This window comes from Aythya fuligula, chromosome 8, assembly GCF_009819795.1.
Source record: "Aythya fuligula isolate bAytFul2 chromosome 8, bAytFul2.pri, whole genome shotgun sequence".
In the NCBI taxonomy this organism is placed as follows: domain Eukaryota; kingdom Metazoa; phylum Chordata; class Aves; order Anseriformes; family Anatidae; genus Aythya; species Aythya fuligula.
Genome location: NC_045566.1, coordinates 30,511,740 through 30,533,923, shown reverse-complemented (window position 1 = coordinate 30,533,923; position 22,184 = coordinate 30,511,740). Strand labels below are relative to the sequence as shown.

General features: G+C 39.8%; 1 protein-coding gene across 2 annotated transcripts; it reads left to right on the top strand.

Annotated features, from left to right (window-relative positions):
• Nucleotides 1-1,077: 1,077 nt before the first annotated feature.
• Nucleotides 1,078-21,886, top strand: TLCD4 (TLC domain containing 4). 2 transcript variants are annotated; one of them, XM_032192594.1, is made up of 7 exons: nucleotides 1,078-1,138; nucleotides 5,769-5,934; nucleotides 10,579-10,668; nucleotides 15,019-15,077; nucleotides 16,891-16,985; nucleotides 19,291-19,364; nucleotides 21,194-21,886. In XM_032192594.1, exons 2-7 carry the CDS (start codon nucleotides 5,780-5,782, stop codon nucleotides 21,507-21,509), a joined length of 789 nt encoding a protein of 262 aa, XP_032048485.1. In that variant the 5' UTR covers nucleotides 1,078-1,138; nucleotides 5,769-5,779; the 3' UTR covers nucleotides 21,510-21,886. The 2 variants fall into 2 exon arrangements, with proteins under 2 accessions (XP_032048485.1, XP_032048486.1); XM_032192595.1 differs by lacking the exon at nucleotides 1,078-1,138 and adding an exon at nucleotides 2,509-2,596.
• The last annotated feature ends 298 nt before the right edge of the window (nucleotides 21,887-22,184 follow it).

Here is a 22,184-nt window from a genome sequence, read left to right as displayed (position 1 = left end):
AATGGAAGAATTTGGGAGCAGGATCAGGATCTCAGCTTTACTCAGCTGAGCATGCCTTGTAGTTCAGAAAAGTCAGTCGGCCATAAGACACAAGTCCATTGGAAGTCAAACTTCAGTAGTTCTCATCTTTACACAAATATGTTTCTGGCAGATGATTTATAAGTTTAGCAACAGATTAAGCTGAAGTAGCCTGAAACAATGGCAGATGCTGGTGGTGTGCCCTGCCCACCTCCTACAGGTTGCCGTTTCCAGAGGGATGACTCAATGGCCCAATATCCATACCTGCATTCTGGCTGGCGGCGGTAAGGCAACGTGGGATTTAAGCCCTTGCATTCCTGCCGTGGGGGACATCTTGCAAGAGGGATCAGTGTATGCAGTTGGGGCAGATGGTTTCTGGGGCGTGTGCAGCTTATTTCATCGCAAGGTGTATCTGAATGCCTTTAATGTTAATCGTTTTAGAGAAGAGAACTTGGCCATTCTTGATCTTGAAGATCAGACATCCTTAATGGCAAAGGGAAGCTTGAAGTGGTTTGGGAGGCATATGAAAGTAGAAGTATACAGAAAGAAATGGAATGATTAGCGTTACGCTTTCCAGTCCATAACATTTGCCATTTCCTGGGAAAAGTTAAATAAGCCCGTTGATCATCACGGTATCTCCTTGCGTTAGCAGGATTTGGCTTGGTTTTCTCAATACGTGACAATTCAAAGATGCGAAACGAAAACTAATTGGCCAAAACCATCCCAGCCTTTGGGTTCAGCAATAGCTGGTGTCAGCAGCGCCGGAGGAGAAGCGCCCCCCCCACCCCCACTCCCCGAGACCTTACCGGGAGCCGCTGCCGGCGGCGTTTGGGGCCGGGGGGCAGGTTTGGGGCGCCGGGCGGGGAGCGGGCTCCCGGGGGGCAGCGGCAGCCGCAGCCGCTGGCGGCGGCGGCTCGGCCGCTTTAAGGCCCCGCCTGCCGTAACCCGAGCCCCGCCGCCGCCGGCGGAGCATCCAGCGGGGAGGCACGGCGGGGGCGGCCCCGGCGGCCCCCGCCTCTCCTCTGCCCTCCTCTCCCCTCCCCTCCCTCGGCCCGGCCCCGGTGCCCCGGTGCGCGGAGCTGTGCGGCGGCCCCAGCCCGCGGGGCTGCCCCGGGAGCAGGTAACGGGCCCGGCCCCTCCGCGCCCCCCGGGACCCACCCGGCCTCTCCGGGGGCCGGCGGCAGCGCCTCGGGGCTGGGGATCCCGCGGGGCTCGGGGCGCCGGTGTCGCTGCGGAGGAGGGGAGGGAGAGGAGGGGATGGCGCAGGCTGTGCCGCCCGTGCCGTGCCGCGGTGCCCCCGCGGTGCTGCCGCAGCGAGCCCGGAGCCGTCCCGCAGGGCAGCAGCGACGTGGCAGCGCTGGAGCAGCGCAGGTGGTGCGGTGTGAGGCTGGCTATAAAGCGAGCCCGCAGCCTCTAGTAGCAACTTATCGTGGCGAGTTTTTCTATGAGGATTGGGTTTAGCTTTCGGTTTTCAGCAGGTCAGGGGAACTTAGGGCTGGGTGGGTGTCCTGGGATCGGTAGCGGCTTCGCCACCTAATCTCGGCTGGGCATTGGGCACTCTAGTCCTAAAGGCAGCGGGCTGTGGGCCATGCACCTTGCTCTGCACCTCCACACTATGGCTTGTGGTTATGCGATAGCATGTCTTACGTTTGTGTTGTGGAAGATTGGTATCAGCAGGGAAAGCATAAACACCAAATGCCATTGATGGTAGAAGCGCTTGGTAACTCTTCTGCTCCTTTGTACTCTCACCAAGTGCTGACTTGCTCCTGTTAGGAGTTGGTAATGGTTTCACATTGGGGCGAATGAATTTTGAGTCGTCATATACATATGTGTAATTCTAGTGCTCTTATTTATCCTAAAGGAGAAACAGAATCACAGGAAAACCACAGAATGTTAATACCGGATGAAAAGATTGCATTTTCATTGCTTTCTGAATGCTATTGAAAAGCTCTGTTATTAGCTTCTTCAAAATTAGTGGGGTCAACACAGCAATCTGATACTGTGCTAGACACATGTAACTAATACCTTGCTGGAATTTGTTAGTTTCAAGCTTTTGATGACATTTATTTACATGAAGACTATGTTGAAAAGATGCAAGAGCAAAGTTTGGACCACCTGTACTTACTGTCTAGCTGAATGGTTAAGACAGCAAATTTTGGGTTAACAAGGGAAAGACTGCTGTTAAATACCTCATGGTGAAGAACCAACCCTGGTACATTACTTGTTTGCTGAATTACAAAGTAGTTACACTAACACCCGCTGCCCCACCTGCCAGTAGCTCAAAAACTGTATCTGCTGACTGAATGGTAATCAATGACTATGCAGTTTGTGGGATAATGTGTCAGCTCATATATAATCCATGAAGTGCTGTATCTAGACTGGACTTTGCTGGACAGCCATGAGAAGATAGTGGGGCAGAAAAAAATAGCATAGTTGAAACCCACTTTTGACTTACATTAGTGATTTTTTTTTCCTCAGGACAAAGAAATCATGTAATCGGAAGCATATTATGGTACTTTTAAATGATAAAGTTTAGTTCAACAAAGAGAATGATTTTGCTTATTTAAAGTGAAATCTGGTAAGCAGCGGTTAATTTAATTAAACAGGATATAGCTGAAAACAACTTAGAAAATGTTTGTAGCTGAACTGTTCTTCCATTTCATATAAAACATTGTGTCCTAAAACCTGGTTCTTGAATTGGATTAAAATCCAGCGCTCTTAATTTGCCAAAGTAAAATATGAAATTATTCCTGGACTTTGGCACTTTATGTGCATGAACAGTGTGTTGATAAAGCATGTATGAAATCGCCTTCTGAAATCAGTATTGCAAAACTCTTCTTAGTACCTGTCAGACCAACCGTAGGGGCCGGGTGACTACTTTCTTTGCTGCCATGATACCTTCCTCCCTTGCTGGCATTGTGGTTCTTTCTGTGCTTGCTACTAAAAGTGCTGAGAGGTGAACGCACATAATACTTCTGAAAGCCAGATCATGTACTTCCCACACAAGTGCTTTTTCTTAAAACAAAATCCATGTACAATCTCCATAGAAGAAAAAGCAACTCCTTTAGTTCATTTCTTGCAAGGGATAGTTGGGAGTGGGTTTTTTTTTTTTTTTTTTTGGTGTAACTCCCTAATCTCCTGTACTGAAATGAGCATCCGCCATGCACTGAAATATTACGTACTTAACAAAATCTTCTGGTGCTAAGGGAACAAAAGAAAACATGGATATCTTCTGTCCAAGAAATTGTTAGTGTCTTTCAAAGTCAGGGATACTAGTGTAGTCATGGCAGATGAATAAAATTGGTGGCATGAGAATTGTTAATATTCTGGTCAAAAGGATAAGGTAGGTGTGTTTTGTGTTCACTGCCTTTGATATTTTTCTGAGGAGATTTGGCTTCAACATGCATTTTGGCTTCTTTCACACACATTGGAAATCAGGCAGACTGACTTTTTCTTTAAGTGGTCCAGGAGAGGACTTTATTACTACAAATTAAAGATGTAATAACAAAGTTCTGGCCCCAGGCGCAGCGTCTGGAATGGGCACCATGCGATGTTTTTCAATGGGCTTAAATTGGAGGTTATAAAACTTCACTGATTGTTTTATTCCTTCAAATTGAAAAGTTTTTTAGAAAATGAGACTTTGAACCCATTGTCTCCAGTACTAAAAACTGCATTGCAGTGTACTTTGTGTCCTCTTGGCCAGTGGAGGCAAATGGAGAAGTATGGGGAGAACTCCATAAACATAATTGCGAGAATGCAGAACTTCCAGGATAGTATTTGAAATATATTTGAATACTTTCAGTTAGTATTTGAAATTGAAAGTTTCAGGTAGACTAGCGTTAAAAAGTACAAAAGGCTGGTATGCTGCTGAACTAGAACGGGACATCAGATAAACAACTGGAATGAACCAAACTTTGTTGCAGTGCATTGCAGCGTGTGTACTTTCAAATCTTAACGTGGAGTAAAAGTGCACTTCACAAACCGCATCTTTGCATCGTGCCCACTTACTGCCTTTTGGTTTGTGTTGCATAGTAGTCCCGGAGCTTGTAGGCAGGTGTCCTTCTGCATTGCTCTAAGCAGGGAGATGCACCCAGAGAGCACATCAAATGCAATCTAACAAGTGTGGGGTCCCTAGGACTGGATTAAAGCTGGGCTGAGGTACGCTCTTGAAATCCATATGATATGGGTGTGGGTTTCATTCGAGAGATCTACTTGTGTCTGAGCTGCACTCTGCTCACACACCTGTAGCTTTTATGGTAGGTGTTGCTCTGAGAATGTTTTAGGTAATTCACTTTTTTTTTTTTAAAAAAAAGGGGGGGAGATTTTGAGACAATTCAACCTTCTGCTTCTAAAACTTTGAAGACAAAAGTGCATTCTTCCTTATTGTTTAGCTCCTATTTATAGATAGCACACATTTGTTAAAGTTTTCAGTTTAAATGCAAAGCATTTCCATACGCTCACTCACCAGCTACCCCGCATGCCTACACTATTGCACTTAATTTTTTTTGGAAGCTATTATTGTAAATAATGGACTTTTATTTCTTTTTGTCTCTCCCTGAAGCTCAAGTTTCTTTCTATCTGCAATGCAGATACAGTTTTAAAACTCTAATACACATTCCCTCATTGTATAATGCATGTGAACTGAATGTGGACATAAGTGTACTATATTATTATATCAGTTTTTGCTATCACTAGTTGTTGTAATAACATCAAATTATGCTAGCCTCTAAGTCTGCATTTTACTTTTAGATGTTTTCTTCAGAAAAAAAAAATCAAAGGAGTGACAGTAGTTATACTGTTACTTAATTAAAAATATTATTTTTGAGCAAGCCATTTGTTTGTGGCTTTCTTCCACTTTTCTGTTCAACTTAATAGAAATTGACTTTTTATGAGTTTGTGACCTTTGTCAGTCACGGAATATAAAACACTTCTCCACACCATCAAACCAGAGATATATGTCAGAAGTTTGTGACTTCTGGGAAAATACCATTTTGCCTTGCAAAGTACTGGAGGCTTCTGAGAAATGACTTCAAGTATTTACAGACTGTTATTTGTGTTTGGAATTGTTCAGCTATTGATTTAGGCCTCATAAAGTAGCTAAACAACACAGTGTCTGAAAAATGCATTAGCCCTGATGATAGGAAGTTTTTCAGTGTGCTCAGAAATTGCACAAAGTTTAGCTTTCCATGTAAAGAAAAAAGCTCGAATCTCATAGCTTGCATGATATGGCAAGGAGGAGCCCTCAGCTGTGAACAGAAGTGTGGACTGAGAGCTCCTGTCCCTATGAAGTACAAAAACAAAGCTGCAGTGAGGTTAATACTTCCTGAAGCCTTCTCAGCTGACCTGGAAATCTTTCTATATGCTTACGTGATTTTGCTGTTGCTTTCAAAATCCTGTTGGTAGCCGTCAATCTGTTAAGGGTGAGATGGGTTTTAACTTCGGAGCTTCTTGGGACAGGAGCAGGGGCTACTGAGCCAGCACTTCCATTGTTCAGGGCAGGGGGGATCCAGTAGCAGAAATTGGGAAGCTCAAGTTGGATGCATACCATGCAAAGATAAACAAAAATCCACAACACTACAACTTTACAGTAAAAAAAAAGAAAAAAAAAGAAAAAAAAAAGTTTGGGGATACTTTTATATTCTTATTGAATAGTATTTATGTTGATAAGTTAGCTGTCAATAACACACTGTGCCTGATTAAAACAGTTAAACGGATGATGGACTGAAATTACCTGATGCTTCTCTTTGCAGGCTGAAAAACAATGGCTTCCTTCAGCAACCTGACTATTGGTATTGCTCTTGCCAGTTTTACCACGTTTCAGTTCCTGTTCCATGTTTTAAGTTCTTGGTTATCAACACGGATAACACCTGGTTTTAACAATCTCAGCCAGAAAAGGAAGATCGAATGGAATTCAAGGTAAAGTGTTGAAAACAAACTACAGCTAATGAACTATCTGCTCTTTTCAACATTTGAACCACCTGCATGTGTATATGTCTAAAACTGCTCATAACATCATTTAGTTAAACGCGCTCGGTGATCAGCAGGACAGTTCTGCTGGTAAAATGCTGAGGCCCCTGCGTAGGCATGGAGCATTAACACTTGTATGATAAACACTTCTTTAGACAGTGATATGCAAATGACAAGGTAAGTTTAAAAAAGAAAACGGTGACCGCTGACAGGGACTAAGCTCATGTGGATTAATTTTAAATGGTTTCTCTCTGATGCTTCTAGTTGGAGAAGTACAGAATTCCTTTTCCCCAAACATAAATGAAAATTATCTATGTTCCAATTTATTCTGTGATCTAAATGCAAGTTGCTCTCTTCTCCCATTCTACTGCTACAACCTGCTTTGGGTAAGTTTGGGTTTTCAAAGAAATTTGCTGAATCATCAGTGTAGCACTGCGGTGAGGCAGCGTTATGCTATAGTTACAGGACAGCTATGTGGGTATTTTGGTGGGGAAGGGGACTGCAAGAAGAGGAGGAGGACATTACGAGACACCAGGTAAGTGTTTGGAAAGGAGTTGTCGAAACTTGCTCTAAAACCCTTCTCCATTCCCTTTGTGTTTCTTCAGTCCTGTCGCTGGGATATATCCAGGTGTATTACACTTGTCCTTCAGGCGGAGCGCTGGTAGCAGCTTGTTCAGTCCAGGGAGTCTTTTCGGGATGAATGCTTTCCTCACTTTTAAGCCACAGAGGAAGTATAGGGTAGTAATTGCAAACAGGTCACCGAGGTTTTGTTTGCAATACAATACTCTGAAAGGTTATACATATATAGTACACAAGTTTCTACAGTTGAAAGGAATTGATATAGTACAACTTCATGCTTGAGTAGCCTATTATAATGTTCAGATGTTTTTCAGGTGTTTCTCAAATCCTGAGTTCAAAATTTTGTATTGCACTGCTGTAACTGCATTCCAAATGCATTAGTCTTATACTTTTCCTCCCCTGTGCCATTCAGAGGCATTATCAGGTAGATACTTTTAAAGTTATTTCCACTGATCTATGAAGCATTAGTAACTCAAATAGTCTTGTCCTTCCATTTGGCAAATGTCCACTTGCAGTGCTTTTAGAGGCACCATCTTAATTTCGGTTCGATCTTTGAATAATTGTTTATCTGCTAGAACATCTCTTTAGGTTGCCGGTTCATCATATCAATGTAAGCTGAGGTTTATCTCTGTGTTCAAAATCAATAATAAAGGTTGACAAGGAAACTAAACTAAACTTTTATCATGTTGGAGCTGAACCTTTGTCTCAAAGCCACATCAAGTGACCCTTGAATTGCATAATAGGGTTTCTGAGGACATATCCCATGCCCGGTAGCACGATGCTAAGTTGCAGTGCTTTGCATAACAACATACAAATTGTTTCACAGATCACAAGTCTGCTGGAAATAAGCTGTTCTGTAATCTCTGGGCTACTTTGCAGTAAGGTGTTTAACTACTCAAGTTGGTAAAGCACCTTGGGTGTACCCTTTTTTACTTCTTTCTGCAATTTTGCTTGGAGTTTATAGCAGGATGTAGATGTTAGCACGGAGATGAGTCATGGTCCAGTGCGATGCTGAGTTCTGGAGTTAGAAGGCATGAAACTCAGGGCATGGTTCATCAGCAGCTTGTTGATTTTATACCTGAGGAGGGTATGAAGTGAAAGAACAGCTGGCTAATGGTGCTTGTGTTTCTATAAGAGATGGACTGTTAACTCTGCTAACCAAATGCGGTGTTTTGTCAAACTGCTACATCACTCCAGTGTTTCACTTAAATCAGAAGATGCCCCTAGGGGTATTCTGTGCATTCACAGAATATAGATGGATGTGTATGTATTCTGCATATAGCTATGCAGGTGGAGAAAGTTACTATTGCCTGTTAAAATCAGTTTGGTTAGCATAAGTGATTTAAAAGTAGGTGTTTGCTCTTTTGTCTTACACTGAACTGATGTAGGGAGCGCTCACACAAACGGTTCTGTTGGCAGTCCTGAAGGAAACTGGCACAGAGGATGGTTCTGCATTTTTATCAGCTCAGCTGGGTCTGGAGCAGGGCATCTGTCTGAAATGCGCTGTAGCATTGAAAGTATATTGTTAGTTTGGAGGGTTTTTTGAATTAAGCATTTGAACTGCAGCTCTGGTTTGTGTTTTCCATGCTGTGGATTTGTTCATTCTGCCCTTCCAAGAATAAAGAGCCAATAAGTAACTGATTGTGGGATCTTAACTATGCAGATTCTCAAACTGAGTTAGAAGCTATACTTTGACACGGATGTAGTATAACTTTCTTGTTTGTTGGGCATAAATTCCTGTCACTCCTTCTACAATACTTATTTGTATTGCTATTATGCAGTTGTAAAAATATGTATATTAGGTAGTAAAGGAATAAGCATGCAACTTACCAGGGCAACTTTTTTTTTTTTTTTTTTCTTTTCAGTTTAATGAGGAGTTAAAGGATGCAAGCTTTGACAGTAATTTCAAGGAAATGTACTGAGCTTGATAGCTTGACCTAGATTCCATGTTAAAATGGAGTGTTGCACTGTTTCCCTTCTGTCTCCTCTTCTGTGGAGAAACTTCAAAGTGCAAAGTTAAGGAGGAAGTCTGCTTTCTTCTTTCTTCCTGCCTTCCTTTCTTTCTCTCTTTCTTTCTTTCTTTATTCTCTCTCTCTCTCTTTTTTTTTTTTTTTTCCCTCTTTAAATGCTGTGTTTGTGTATAGGTTGTAAGCTTATCCAAACTAAGGTTTGAATAAGCAGCCACTCCTAAGACAAACTGCAACTGCAAACTAATGAACTATATGCTAGGGCAAATTTCACTTCTTCCAGCATTTCCTCTCCTAAAGTTCAAAAACCTCGGGTATTTCTTAAATGCTAATCTTATATGCCATGCTTTGTTAAAGCAAAGAATATGTTAAGCAAGGACACAAAGTTCCTAGCCTTCTGTAATTCTGTGTTGAAAGAGTTGATGCTTTAATTAAACAATTAATTATCATTAAGGTTCTGACAACGTTATTTTCTTTCTTTGGGGGAAAAGAAAAGAAAAAATCCCATGCTATAATGGTTAGTACATGTTTTTATCCAGCATGCTACACGTGAATATTCATATTGTATTAATCTCCATTCAGTTTTTGGAACACTTCTGAAAAAGCTGCTGAAAATAGCATCATACACTTTTTAAGCAAATTGTAAATGCAGACTTCCTTCATGAAAAGTGATAGAATCTTCTAATGCCAGGAGAAGATAATACATCCCCTGGAAGTAGACTAAGGGTTATAAACCCTTCTTACTTTGGAAAGTATTCTACAGGAATTAAGGTGTTTTTTATACCTTGCGTGGTAGAGTCGAGACTCTGGAGAGTGATATATGCACATTTAAATTATGAATAACTTCAAAATACATTTATTCAATACGTACAAAGACAAGACTAGTAACTAACAGCAGCTGTACGCTTGTGTGTAAGTATTGCTGTGGATGTGGTGCGAAGGAGTTTCTGATCGCTCAGCCCTAACTCAGAGTTCTCATCTTTCAAATACCATCCATCATTCAGTAAAAATACTGTTGCACTTCATTTTTTCGTCCTAGTCTTAGCTAGGAAGTGGGAAAGCAGTCAGCAGCTGCACACGTAGGTGCAGCTTATAGCAGTGTTCAACCCCTGGCCAGAGGAACGAGGCTCCTGAGCTGGACCTGCGCCCACCGCATTGTTCTGCCTTCCAAGAATACTTTGGGGCTGCACAGGGGCAGTGTGGCCCTGGCCACGTGCTGGCAGGAGCCCTCCTGTGCCCTAGGGCAGGCAGCTCTCCAGGCGTGTTGGCCTTCGGTGTTTATCTGCGTTACACCTGCAGCCTGTATGCTCAGTGCTGACATCTTTGGACATGGGTATTTAGTACTAGAGCATGGGCAAGGCAACCCTGACTGCTGCAATTCTGTGTAAGAGGAGTATAAAACTGTTCAAGGAAGGCTGCGAGCTGCTGGCTGTAAGAACCTGCAGCTGTTACATGTTACATGTGCAGCTATAGCTTGTGAGTTTTCTCTTGGAGGGACAGAATCTACTTCAAGTGCTCTGGCAATTCTTTCTGAAACGTTCATTGATAAGACTTTTAATTTAATGCCCCACGTTTTGGAAAGAGGTCTCAGGAGATGTGTGTTGGGCCACCTGTTAACTTGGTGCCAGGACGGAGAAGCTGGCTGCTGTAGCACTCGGCCAATCTGAATATAAAATGCAAGGTGCTTTCCTCTAGTTTTTCCAGCACATGGTGCAGTGCAGTAAGTATTTGTTGAGAACTGGATGTCATATTGTCTGTAAGGACCCATTAATATATGGGATAATCAGGGGGAAAAAATGTAGATCTTAGTTACTGTACTTTAAGATCCCACTTTCTGTGCAATGCATCCCTTCCTTTGTCACCATCCCTCCCCTCCCCCTTTATTTAATAGGTATTTTCTACTTTTTGACTCTTTCCCACCTGACATCAAATGAGTCGTTGGTAGTAGCATAACGAAGAGATGCAACTGAGCATGACTTTAGATGTATCCTACATGACGGAGGTTGTGAATGGCAGTATCTCCTTGTGACTGTAATCTCTCTTTCAGGACAGTGTCCACATTCCATGCCTTGGTGGTCGGTGGGTTTTGTCTGTATATTTTGTTGTACGATGACGCTGTTAACGCTGACCATCTCTGGTAAGACATTTTGCGTATATGTTGCACTTATGCAATAAAATATCATAACTAAGAATGGAAAACAGTTTTGCTGTTTATTAATTACTGAAATAATTGTTTTATTTTCTGTTAAAGTACGCAGTTGTGATGTGTCCGTTTTTGTCTGTACAACGTGATAGTTCCAAATTATTTGTCAGTGCTAATCCCTTAGCTTATTGTCTTTATTCGCTTCACAGAGAGGCAATTGATTTGGAATAGCAAATTACATTACTAATCCATAAAACTGAGCATGTAAGTGTAAGCTGACAAGACTGAAACTATGCTATTTAGTATAATCATTTTAAATCAAAATTGAAATGCTGTTGATAGCCTTGGGAAAAAAAAAGGAAAAAGCTGGTGGGGCCTACTACATACTTAAAAATACATGTAGAAAGTGATGAGTTAAAATGTTTGTATTTCAGCCTCTCAAAAAGCTTCTACCAATATTTGTTTAAGAAAAATAAGATGAAAATAATGCTATTTTCATAAGGAATTGGATTGTTTAATAAATTTATAATATTTTCTGTAGTTATCAAATACTCTATTTTCAGGTTAATCTTTTAGTGATTTCTAGTTATATTGAGTTACATTGTGTTGTTTTTTGTTTTATTTTATGCTTATTTTTTGGGGGGGGGGATATAAGATGACTCTTGTGTTAATTAATTATAGAGTGCAGTTGGTGTTTTTGACATCTCACTCATTACCCTCTGAAAACTCTTTCCCCCCTGAAGGAAGAGGCCGTATTTTTCTGGCAAAGTGATTACCTCCTATAAGTTTAATTTTATACGTCTTGTCAGAGGCTGCTGTTTTTAACCTTGTCAAAGGACTGTATTATGAGTCAGTTTAAACTTAGATAAATGTAACAGCTGATGCTTGTTCTGCTCTTTTGATACTGTAAACTAATGGAAGTGCAGTGTGGACTAGACAGAATTGGGTGCTTGAAGCTATGAATTCTGATCATATCTCTGCCACTGACTTGTTATGTGGCTTTCATAAATGCAACACTAATTCATAACACAAATTTAACAACATTGGCCTCTCATGGATGTAGTGAAACAGGATTAAATTGCTGGCAGTCTTGGATTTTTTTCTTTATATACTAGTATCTTTAGAGAAACCAAATACACTGAATATGTTATGAGATCTGTTAACCATGATGAAAAGGAGGCTGTTATAACTTGCTCAGTGTATGTGTTGTGGTAAGCTTTATCTGATACAAGCTTTTATCATGGTTTGTTTGAGTAGGCTTTGTTCTAAGCAGTACAAAAGAAATCACGAATGGCAGAAATAAAAACCACTTTGTGATGATAGTCTTCTTTTTTACAAAATTATGCTGGTATAAATCCAGTAAAAAAAATAAAAATAAATAGAAAACAACTTTTCTCAAACTTTATAAGAATGAAAAAAAAAAGTTAATGTTAGATATTTCTGTATTCTGATCATTGTTTACGGAGTAAAGTCTATTTTTTGAGTAAATGCCCAGGAATCCTTGATGCAGCTCTCTTGCACTCATGTAGCCTGAGAACATTACTCAGGTGCTCCAATGTTAGACTGCTGGGAAGGTTTTGATATGGGCACTCTTTCCCCATAGCTATTGCCACCATCTTTGTGCAGTTGTTGACTGTCTGACCATGTCCAGTTATTCTCTGCAGGGCTTACATCTATCTCTACCTCTAATGGAAAATCACAGGTTCTGAGTCTCAACCTGTCAGCCCAATTTCAGAGCTCATATGAAGCTTAAATGCATGCTGCTGCTGGTACCTGTAGGTCTGAAAAAGGATCAGGACTCCTGCTAAGGCTTTGGGTCCAATGGAGAGAGCACGTGGTATTGCTCTGAGGTAATGCCTGAAACTAGATCCTGCAGATCCTAACAAAGGATAATAAAGACTAGAGCATCCATAAATTAGAGACGTGTTAGCCTTGTGTATGCACACCTTTTTTGATGGTCTAGGACTTCCTGTAACACTTTGCCTTGTTTTCTGTATGTAATACAGAGTTGGTAACATAGGTGATGTGGAAATTGTTTTTGAGGTGATGAGAATAACATTGTAGAAAATGTGGAGGTGGCAGAGATTAGATAAGGAGAGGGAGGCAGTGTAAATAAATGAAATGAGTTGCAGCTTCACGAAAGGGCAGGCTTTTTCATGCAACTGTCCACTTGAAAATCATTAAACTTTGTGAAGTCTGATGTTCAGTTAGCGTTTTGTTTTTATCTAGCATGATCGTATCTGCAGAAAAGTTTGAAGAAAGTTGGTCATGTGGACTTTTGTTCATTATATCTGCCTGTGCATGTTCCTGTGTACTCATTTGCCATGCACACCTCCTTAGCAATCACAAACGAGAGAGCTCTTCTCTTCTTTTTTAGGTCACTCCCTGCTTCTCATTCCTGGTACTGGCTTGCATCAAAACTTGGCTGCAAACATCAAAGCTCATAAGCTCTGTTGCACTTCCCATTCAAACAGATCAGGAATCCAGAAAATTTTAGGCTAAATTCTGCGTTTTCCATTAATTGAGATTAACTGGCAATCTGACATGGACTGACTCTTCTTGAAGGTATTGGGAGGTGACAAATGGGTAGTGCAGTGGTGTACGTTGTTGAGATGGTTTAGCAAGCCTAGAGAGGGCTTGCTGCAAGGTGATCATTCTCATGGAAAGGCTGAAGGGAGGTGTTTCTTCCAGTTAAGTCTTGTTTACCAGTATCGGGGAAACAATTTCATACGCTCAGACCTTTGTGTCCTCTCTGGATAAGAAAATGAAGGATACTGAGTGCAGGCTCAACCTGGGTGGTTGTGCTGAATTGATCTGGGTGTGCTCGCAAGTTACAGCTTGGTGCAGCCACTGCTGCAGCTTGGAGCCCTAACAAAGGACTGGAACTATTCACACACTGCCTGAGGTTGTGAGAACACATCTCTGCTCCGCATCTAGCTGTGACTTTCTGAGGAGTTACATCTGAAGGAGCACTTAGCCCACAGCCTACATGAAACCAGGTTTTGAAGCCTGTGAAAAATGCTCCTGTCTCAGATTGTAGTTGAGAGCCTGTTGCATGGCCTCTGTTAAGAGCTGGACACAGCTCCAGGCTCTCCTGGTAATGTTTCTCCTCAGCTCACGGCAAAATTCTGTTGTTGTGAGTCCTTCCATTTTCTTGTAAGCTATCCTCTCGCTCAAGCAACCAATTAGTTTTAGACACCAAGAAAGACTTAAGATTTAGAGAAGAGATTGTAATAATACAGGAAATCTCTCCCATTGTTTCATTCCAGTAGGATTAAGAAGTAATAGCTAAGTAATAGCATTTTACTGCTTTCTAGCTAGGGTGGACTTTGTATTGAAGGTTGATTTAAACACACATTCTTTTTTTTTTTTTTTTCTTAAAAGTTTTGCAACAAAGACTGCTTTCATAGCCTGTCCTGGGCAGCCCACTTTCTATAAATCTGTAGGTCTGTACCTTGAAGCTCAATTCATACGTACACAAAACATATCTAGACTAGATACACAACTTAGTTTAATATATGTATGTGTGTATATATACATATCTTTATGGAGAGAAAGAGAGAATTGCTTACCAAACTCCTCAAGGTAGGTATGTACAGAGAACAACCGAAGAAAGAACAAAAAAGTTATTTACTGTGATGTGAATGCTTCCTCCCCTTGAGCAGTGTTCACGAGTTTGGGTGTGTTGAACATCCCAGAGGAACTGAAGTTGTATGTTTGTTACTAAGAGCTTTGCCTGCTGAATGTTTGGCACCAAAAGGGAAGGTACAGGAGGTGGGAAACTATGCCAGAAACATTTCTGCTGGAAGGTTCCTTGGCTTCAAAGAGCAGGCACATAATTCCTTTCATGTCTCTTTCTATTCTGTTTATTTCTATAAGCATCCATCCTCTTACAAATGTGAAAAGCATCAGCTGAGCGAGTTATTTTTGTCATCCGCAACAAAGTTTTAATACTGGCAGAAGAACAAAAATGGGGATGTAGAGTGTCAGCTGAAGTGCTAAGAGACACCGCCTGGGCTGTGTGCTTTTATTCGCTTAGGCCAGAGAAGCCAGCTCAGGAGACTTGCTGGGTTTCAGTTCTAGACTCCAGCAAGGCTATTGGGGTCTCTGCCCCAAGGCCAGGGATAGTCCTGGTTAGGGTAGCTAGTAGACAGATGTCTTCTATCTGGGTGAAAAAGGAATCCATTTTTGTGACGAGGATCATCTTCAGCCAAAAGTCATAATGTCTTACTGTTGGGCCAAATATTATGTGACCCGTTGGACGTAATGATGCTTGATATCCGTACGGTCTCTGCAAATTACCTTGTTATAAAGGTTATAACTGCGTTTTTGGTGTGTTTACAGGGGTGACCCTTCAATGGTGCAACTGAATATTGCTATTACCACAGGCTACCTCATTTCTGGTAATTATGCAATGTCTATATAATGCGCTTAACCTATATATTTATATTAAGTCACTACGCTGGAGATGTGATATGTATACAGCAATTTTAAAAGCCGCAGCAGAAACGGTATTGTAATGGAGTTCTGGGCTGTGGTGAAATCACAGGATCTTGCCTGCAGATGTGAAAGATGGGAATGTCGTCTCCCCAAGCCCTGAGGAAGTGCCATAGCGTGGCTTTGTGACAGTTAGATAAATAGCCACCAACTCCGGCTAATTTTTTGTACTTCAGCCAGTTCAGAAGGTGTTAAAGGGGTTGCTCTTCACTCACTCAGAGTGCCTAGACCTTGGAGCACTTTTATTGCATGTTTCTTCTTATGGCCTGAAAATACTGGCAGGGGAATTTTAATAACCCTTAATACAAGCTGAGGCAAATGATGCCATAGGATCTCACCTGCCCACCTTCTCATCTCATTTTAAGACAAAATTTAATCGTGTATAAAACTTCAAATTTTTAATTATTTCTTAATACTGCATTAACCCTTAGATATGTTAGAGTTCTTAATTGTTTACTGTCAACTAAAATTGTCACGGGAATTTTGTTACAAAATTATTTGGAACTTGTATTGTGTCTGAGGAATACTGACTTACCAAACTTCGTAACTTGGACTATTTTCAGGGAAAACTGCGTATTTGGATGAAGTCTTTGATCAGACTGCCTATATACTTGATTATCGTACACACTAGGTTTCTCACTGTAATGGAATTGATAACTTGGTAATCAGTACACCCTGTTAAAGTGTGGCTTTTTTTAAGTCTCTGGTTTGTCTGTGAGAGGAACTTCATCTTCTGTGTTTAAATTCATTGGTGTCTATTTCTGAATAATTACACACCAGAGTTTCATTATGAATTAATGAATGCCTTTGAACAGAGACCTGAACCTGGCCGCTGATTCTCTTTTACTTCCTTACATAGTTAAATTATTAATAGGAAATGGAGCAGCTGTATCAGATAATATAGAGTCCTGCCTGAGGACAGCCAATCTAAAAGAGATCAAGGCATTCACTGGAGTTAAGAAAAGCATAGGGGTAAGGTCTTTGATTTTGAACCTTGATCATTAGTATTCCATTCAAAGTACCAAGTGTTTGTTTATTTGGAGAAAGTAGAGGCAGAAATGGCTTATTCCAGTTTAGAACAGAAAATCTTCTGAATTATCCCCAGGGCAAGAAAACCTTGGTTGTCAAAGCTTTCCTTACACCATTAGCTCATGTCCACAGTATCACTTTGGCAGTAATTGGAAAAGTCTGATTAAGATGAACATGCTTCTCGTTCCAAGTGTCTCTTGCAAAATATTTTGGTTAATGGTTCCCTGTTTGCTAATACAATTTTTTTGATACACAAATTCCCTTGCATTTATTGTATGCATTTGTACATCGGCTATGCCCCTTCCTTCCCCATCCCCCTTATTTTTTGGGGGTCACTTCTTCCAGATTTTTGGATTTATAAGTGTGGAGTCTTGCTATGAGATCTTGGATCCACTTTTTCCTTCCAGAATATTTCAGCTAAAGGTATTGCTCCTGTACTTCCACTGATACGAAAAATAATTCATGGCAACTGTTGGAAGAACATCGTTGCTTATGCTTTGTCAGAGCTTTTCCTACATAAAGGAAAGCCTTTGGGATAAAGGTGTTCTCTTCAGAGATAACTAATTAATTGCATTTCTACTGGTACCATATATTTGCATTCATACCTCCTAGAAACTTAAAGAAACACTGTTCTCAGTTAAATGGTAGTGCACTAACTTGTTCTTTAACATGATTACTTTTTTCTTGTAGATCTGTTGCTTATTATTTACTACTGGAAGGCAATTGGTGACAAATTTTTTGTAATACATCACTTGGCGGCTCTGTATGCTTACTATTTTGTACTGGTGAGTACTGTATTTTCTAGCAACATAACAAGCAGATGAGATTGAAGACAATGCTTTTATGAATCTCATTTGCTTAATATTTAAAAAAGTTATTCACTGGTTGGTATACTACCTCTGAAAGACATGTTTATATTTCCAATCATCACTACTTTATAAATGGTTTTATCAGTCATTTGGAAGCTCTTCTCAGTTTCTGCTGTAAAGAAACTTTGAGGGGCTTTTACATGGTTACGGAAAGGGATCTCAAATAAAACCACAAATCTGAATATTTATTTAGAAAATCAGAAGAAGCTGATTTCAGTGGGTTATGTTCTGCTTGTTTCCATATTTGTAAGGCCATAGGTCAGTGACCTCTAACTCTGGTCAGCTGGATGTGGTTTTTTTCAGTGGGTATTTCTTTTTATTTAAAAAGAAAAATAAAAAAAATTGTTATTACACACAGTTTTGTCACCCAGACACAAACACTTTACTGTTATGGTAGGTAGGGTTCTGAAATGTATTCCACTTTGAGTTACTGAACAGCTGACATGCTAATGTGTAATATTAGTACACTGACCTGAAAAATGTGCTATTATATGAAGTTCATGAGTATCTAATAAAGGGACCATATCCATTGTTTAGTATAGGCTAATTTTAAATTTTGTTATAACTGTCTGAGATTTCTCATTCAGTATTTTTTATAAAGATTGCTGTTGACTTTCTGGGACTTCTTTTTTAAACTTGTTTTGTTGGGGAAGCAGTGGATGATTATTAACTCTTTATATCTCTAAATATCTGTGGCGTACATTAACGAGAAGAGGGAAGGAGAAGGGTGCTGCTCTAGGCTGAAGACTAACTTAGTTACTCTTTCCTACTTTGCTGCTGGTGTTTCTCAAAGATGCGTATGTGATTTGGTAGAAATCCCACTGAACTCCAGATTAAGACTGCTGAATTTCTTCTGAAAAGCTCATTCAATAAATAAAGAAATGCTATAAAATACCATTTGCATCACTTACAACACTTCTTTCCCTACCTACTTCATGAATCCTACACTTACAGTATTAAAAATGTGTCAAGACATCAGAGTACAGTCAGATTTTCCATGTAGTGGTTTAAAGGGAATGAAGTACACTGACAAGTAAATACTCTGCTTCTAGTTAAAAAATAATATCTACTACTGTTATCGTGGATGAAACTGAATTAGAGCTGAATATTAGAGAAATGAAAATACCACTACTAGGGGTAATCCCTAATGCAGAAAATTCAGTAGTTGTTTCTGCGCTCGGATGTCTATGCCTTACTCTAATTCTGTTACTCACATGCATCTTATTTAGAAAATTGCTCTCGCAGTTAGGACAGAATTTGATAATGAACACAGTTTTTCTGTTTGCTGTGGTACTAACTTATGAGAAATGCCTGAAATAGTGGGGGGTAACCCCTTCAATGGGGGGAAAAAGCAATGATGGCATATGCCGTGGGTTGTTAGTGGTGTGCCTGAGGGTTTTTGTTTGTGTTTGTTTTTTAAATGATTTTATCTCTCTACCTGCCAAGTGCTGCTTACCCAGTCATTATGCAATGAGATACTATTTCCAGCACATAGCCCAACCAGAAGATAAGACAGAGGATTCTGTACTTTGTCATTTGGAGGGTAGTGTTCAGTTGCAACGTGTATCGGTGTAAAAGTACCATGCTCTTATCTGGATACCGGCATAAAAAAAAAAAAAAAAGACATGCTATTGCATATCTTGGAGGATATGGCAGGGGCTACAACAGAAACAGTGGAATAGGTTTTCTCTGAGGTGGGGGGAGAAGAATTAAGAGCTTTGTGTGCCCTTTCTGCTGCGAAATAAGAGCCAGCAATTCATCTTCATGTTGGCAAATCGCAGTTCTAAAACAATGCAGGGATGTTCTTCTTCCATGTAGTGTTTCTGTTTGGGTTTGTTTAAACATGAGAAATCCAAAATATTTATAATCCTCTTGGGCAGTGCCATTATAGTTATACATATATATAGTTATGACAATTTGTGCCAGTCTTCTCTAGGTAGCCTTCTCTAGATTTCCTTTACCATTTACCTGTAAATCTTTTAAAGAATTATTTAAAATAAAAAACTACTCGTTAAGATACCTGAAGGACAGTTGCATCTTCTGTAGAAAACTTAATTTTGAAATTTTAAGGAAGTTTGCCACAGCTATCAAACTTGATTACTGTCAGTTTTAATAAAAACAGTTGAGACATTTTATCACTGTGTATACTTGGAGGCTTTAATCAAGGTTTATCTGCTAGATTGTTGATTTTTCTATGTCTGTTCTGTCTTTGTCTAACTAGAGCAAAGGTCTGTTGGCCTATTTTGGAAACTTCCGTCTGCTTGCAGAGTTCTCCACTCCTTTTGTCAATCAGCGGTAAGCAGTTGTGGATTTTTTTACACTGTTCTTAAAATTTTGTTCAGTATGGTGATTCCTCTCACTTAGATTTTTGTCATTGAACATCTGCTAAAAGGGAACTTGCACAACTAAGGACTACTACCTGGAAGACTGGTTTGCTATGAAAACTTTTAGCTGCTATAGCTGCAAACAGCATAACTGGTGTATTTGCTCTTGAGCTCCCTTTTGGAGTAGACCATCCTTCATATCAAATGCTAAATTTTTGTGAAACTACAGAATGACAAAAATTCATAAATTGTTTATTAGCATGGGTGTTTAGTCAGTTATTATAGTAGAAGCCAGTGATTTCAGTAGGGATTTCTTCAATATTGTGGATCGGGAAAAGAAGAGACATAGCTTCTTTTAAGCTTATTTTAGTGATACAATGAAGAGGAGAGTAAGAAAATGGGGGTAGTGGGAAGGTGGCCTTGTAATCTGAAGGTGGTATTATCCTATAGATTTCTATATTGACAGTCGCGTCCCAGTCAGTGTTCTCTCAACTGTCTTATTAAGATAGATTTAATCTTGGAAATGTTGAAGTGGTACCTATACAGCTGCTAACCTTTCAGATTAATTAAAAGCAATATGTTATAAAATGCCTGTGGTGAGACTGTGTCCTTGAAAACCCACATTTCCTGCTTTCTGAGAAAAATGGAAATCTCTGTAGAAGATGATAAAGTCCATTGCGCTAAGGGATGTCATCTCATTAGTGCATGATTTTTTTTTTTCCTTGAATTTGAAGAGAACCAGATCCATAAGACAGCAAGCTGTGGATAATGATTTACATTATGTTTTTTGTTTGCATTCTTAGTGTTACCAAAAAAAGACCCAATATCAACATATCAAATGATATTCTGATCCCAGAACTGAAGTATTCTCCTTGTATTTCCTGTCTGTGTTGTTAGGGTTATCTAATTGGAGGTTGTTTCCATGCCAAACATTCAGATCTCTTTATGTTAGTGTCAGCATTTATGTAATTAATTGTCAACAGTGATGGGTAAAATGTTCATGATCAATGTAATTTACTGACTTCTATCTTTTTGAATGTGCTGGGAGGAGGAAATCACTAAGCAGATGTCCAGTTACCCTTTTCTCCTACAGTTACCTATATTGGCACATCACTGTAGATTTTAAAAACCTTTAAAAATATCACTAGTTGCCTATTGGTGCAATTTATAGTAACAAGTAATACGTTTTTATTTATCATTTTAAAAATAAATTTGAATTACAGTGTAATAACATGGTAGTTGTTGAAATGCAGACTGCTTGTGAACTGGTTTGAATCAGGATTTTGTACGTGTTATTGCTGTAATGTTCTCAGTATCATGCAGCTCTCAACTAGGTGATTTTTTCAGCCAAGCAGAAGAATTTCATAGAGTCATTCATGTTGGAAGAGGCCTCTAAGGTCATCTAGTCTAACCTTTAACCTAGTACTGACAAGTCCACCACTAAACCATGCTTCTAAATTTTGCACTTACACGTTTCTTGAAGACGAGGGATGGCAACTCAACCACTTCCCTGGGCAGCCTGTCCTAATGCCACACAACCATTTCAGTAAAAAAATTTCTCCTAATATCCAATCTAAGCCTCCCCTGGCACAACTTCAGGCCATTTCCCCTCATCTTATCATTAGGTGCGTGGGAGAAGAGCCTGATCCCCACATTGCTACAGGTGCAATTTGCAAACAATAACTTAGAAATACAAGCTAGAAGCAATTAAAAATACACGATTAATTAAATAAATAAAAATCAATCTTACTGAAATGGCTTTAAGTCTGCCTGGCATCTGTGTGTACGCTTCTTTTGCAGGTGGTTTTTTGAAGTACTGGGATATCCCAAATCTTCAAAGGCCAACATCATCAATGGTGTGCTGATGACAGTTGTGTTCTTCGTGGTGAGGATTGGCGTCATACCGATGTATTACAGCCGGGTAATTTCTTCGTTTGGAACTGAGGGTTTCCAGAGATTAGGGTTTGCAGCCCAGAGCGCCTGGATTATCTCAAGTGTTGTCTTGGATATTATGAACTTGATGTGGATGGTCAAAATTACAAAAGGATGCTACAAAGTTATTTGTCTTGTTGGACAGGAGGAAGCTAAAACTCACAAAAATGGAAAATCTGACTAGAGATCATATGCATAAAATGAAATTCCTGCTATGAAAATAATCTGGGTTCACTGAACCAGTGCACATTTCTGCCATGAAAAGCTCCTGTTAAGGAAACAAGGTATTACCTCTGTACTGATCTTATCTTTCCCTAGCCACACTGCCTGTGCACCCAAGGCCACGCTTTAAGGATCTTATCCAGTGAGGAATATAAGCAGAAGTTCACAGAAATGAATGCTACGTGTGTGTTCTGAGCACTTAACAAACTACTGACATGAGGAAGGAGCAAACTGGTTACTTGGTTGTTGTCCACCAGTGTGTTTGAAGTGTTCCACTCAGGTTTCTCAGATCAATGTTTTATAAAACTAGTGAATATTGACGTCTCTCTTTTTTTTTTTTTTAAAAAAAAAAAAAAAAAAAAAAAACACTGATATGGTGCAATTTTCCTGGCACGTTTCTATGTTTTCTTCTAGGAATAACAATCAAGATTTCATTCTTGAAAACTTTTTAATTTTTGCAAGGAAAACAAAATCTAGCTTTGATTCTGTGAAGTCTTTTACTGCTTTTTGTTCTGCCTTGTATGAATGCAAACCATTTTGGGAAATTTATGAAATAACTTTATCTAAAATGCTGTATTATAAGACTATACAAGATACCTTAACAATGGTTAAAATTCTCTGATTTTTATGGAAAGGA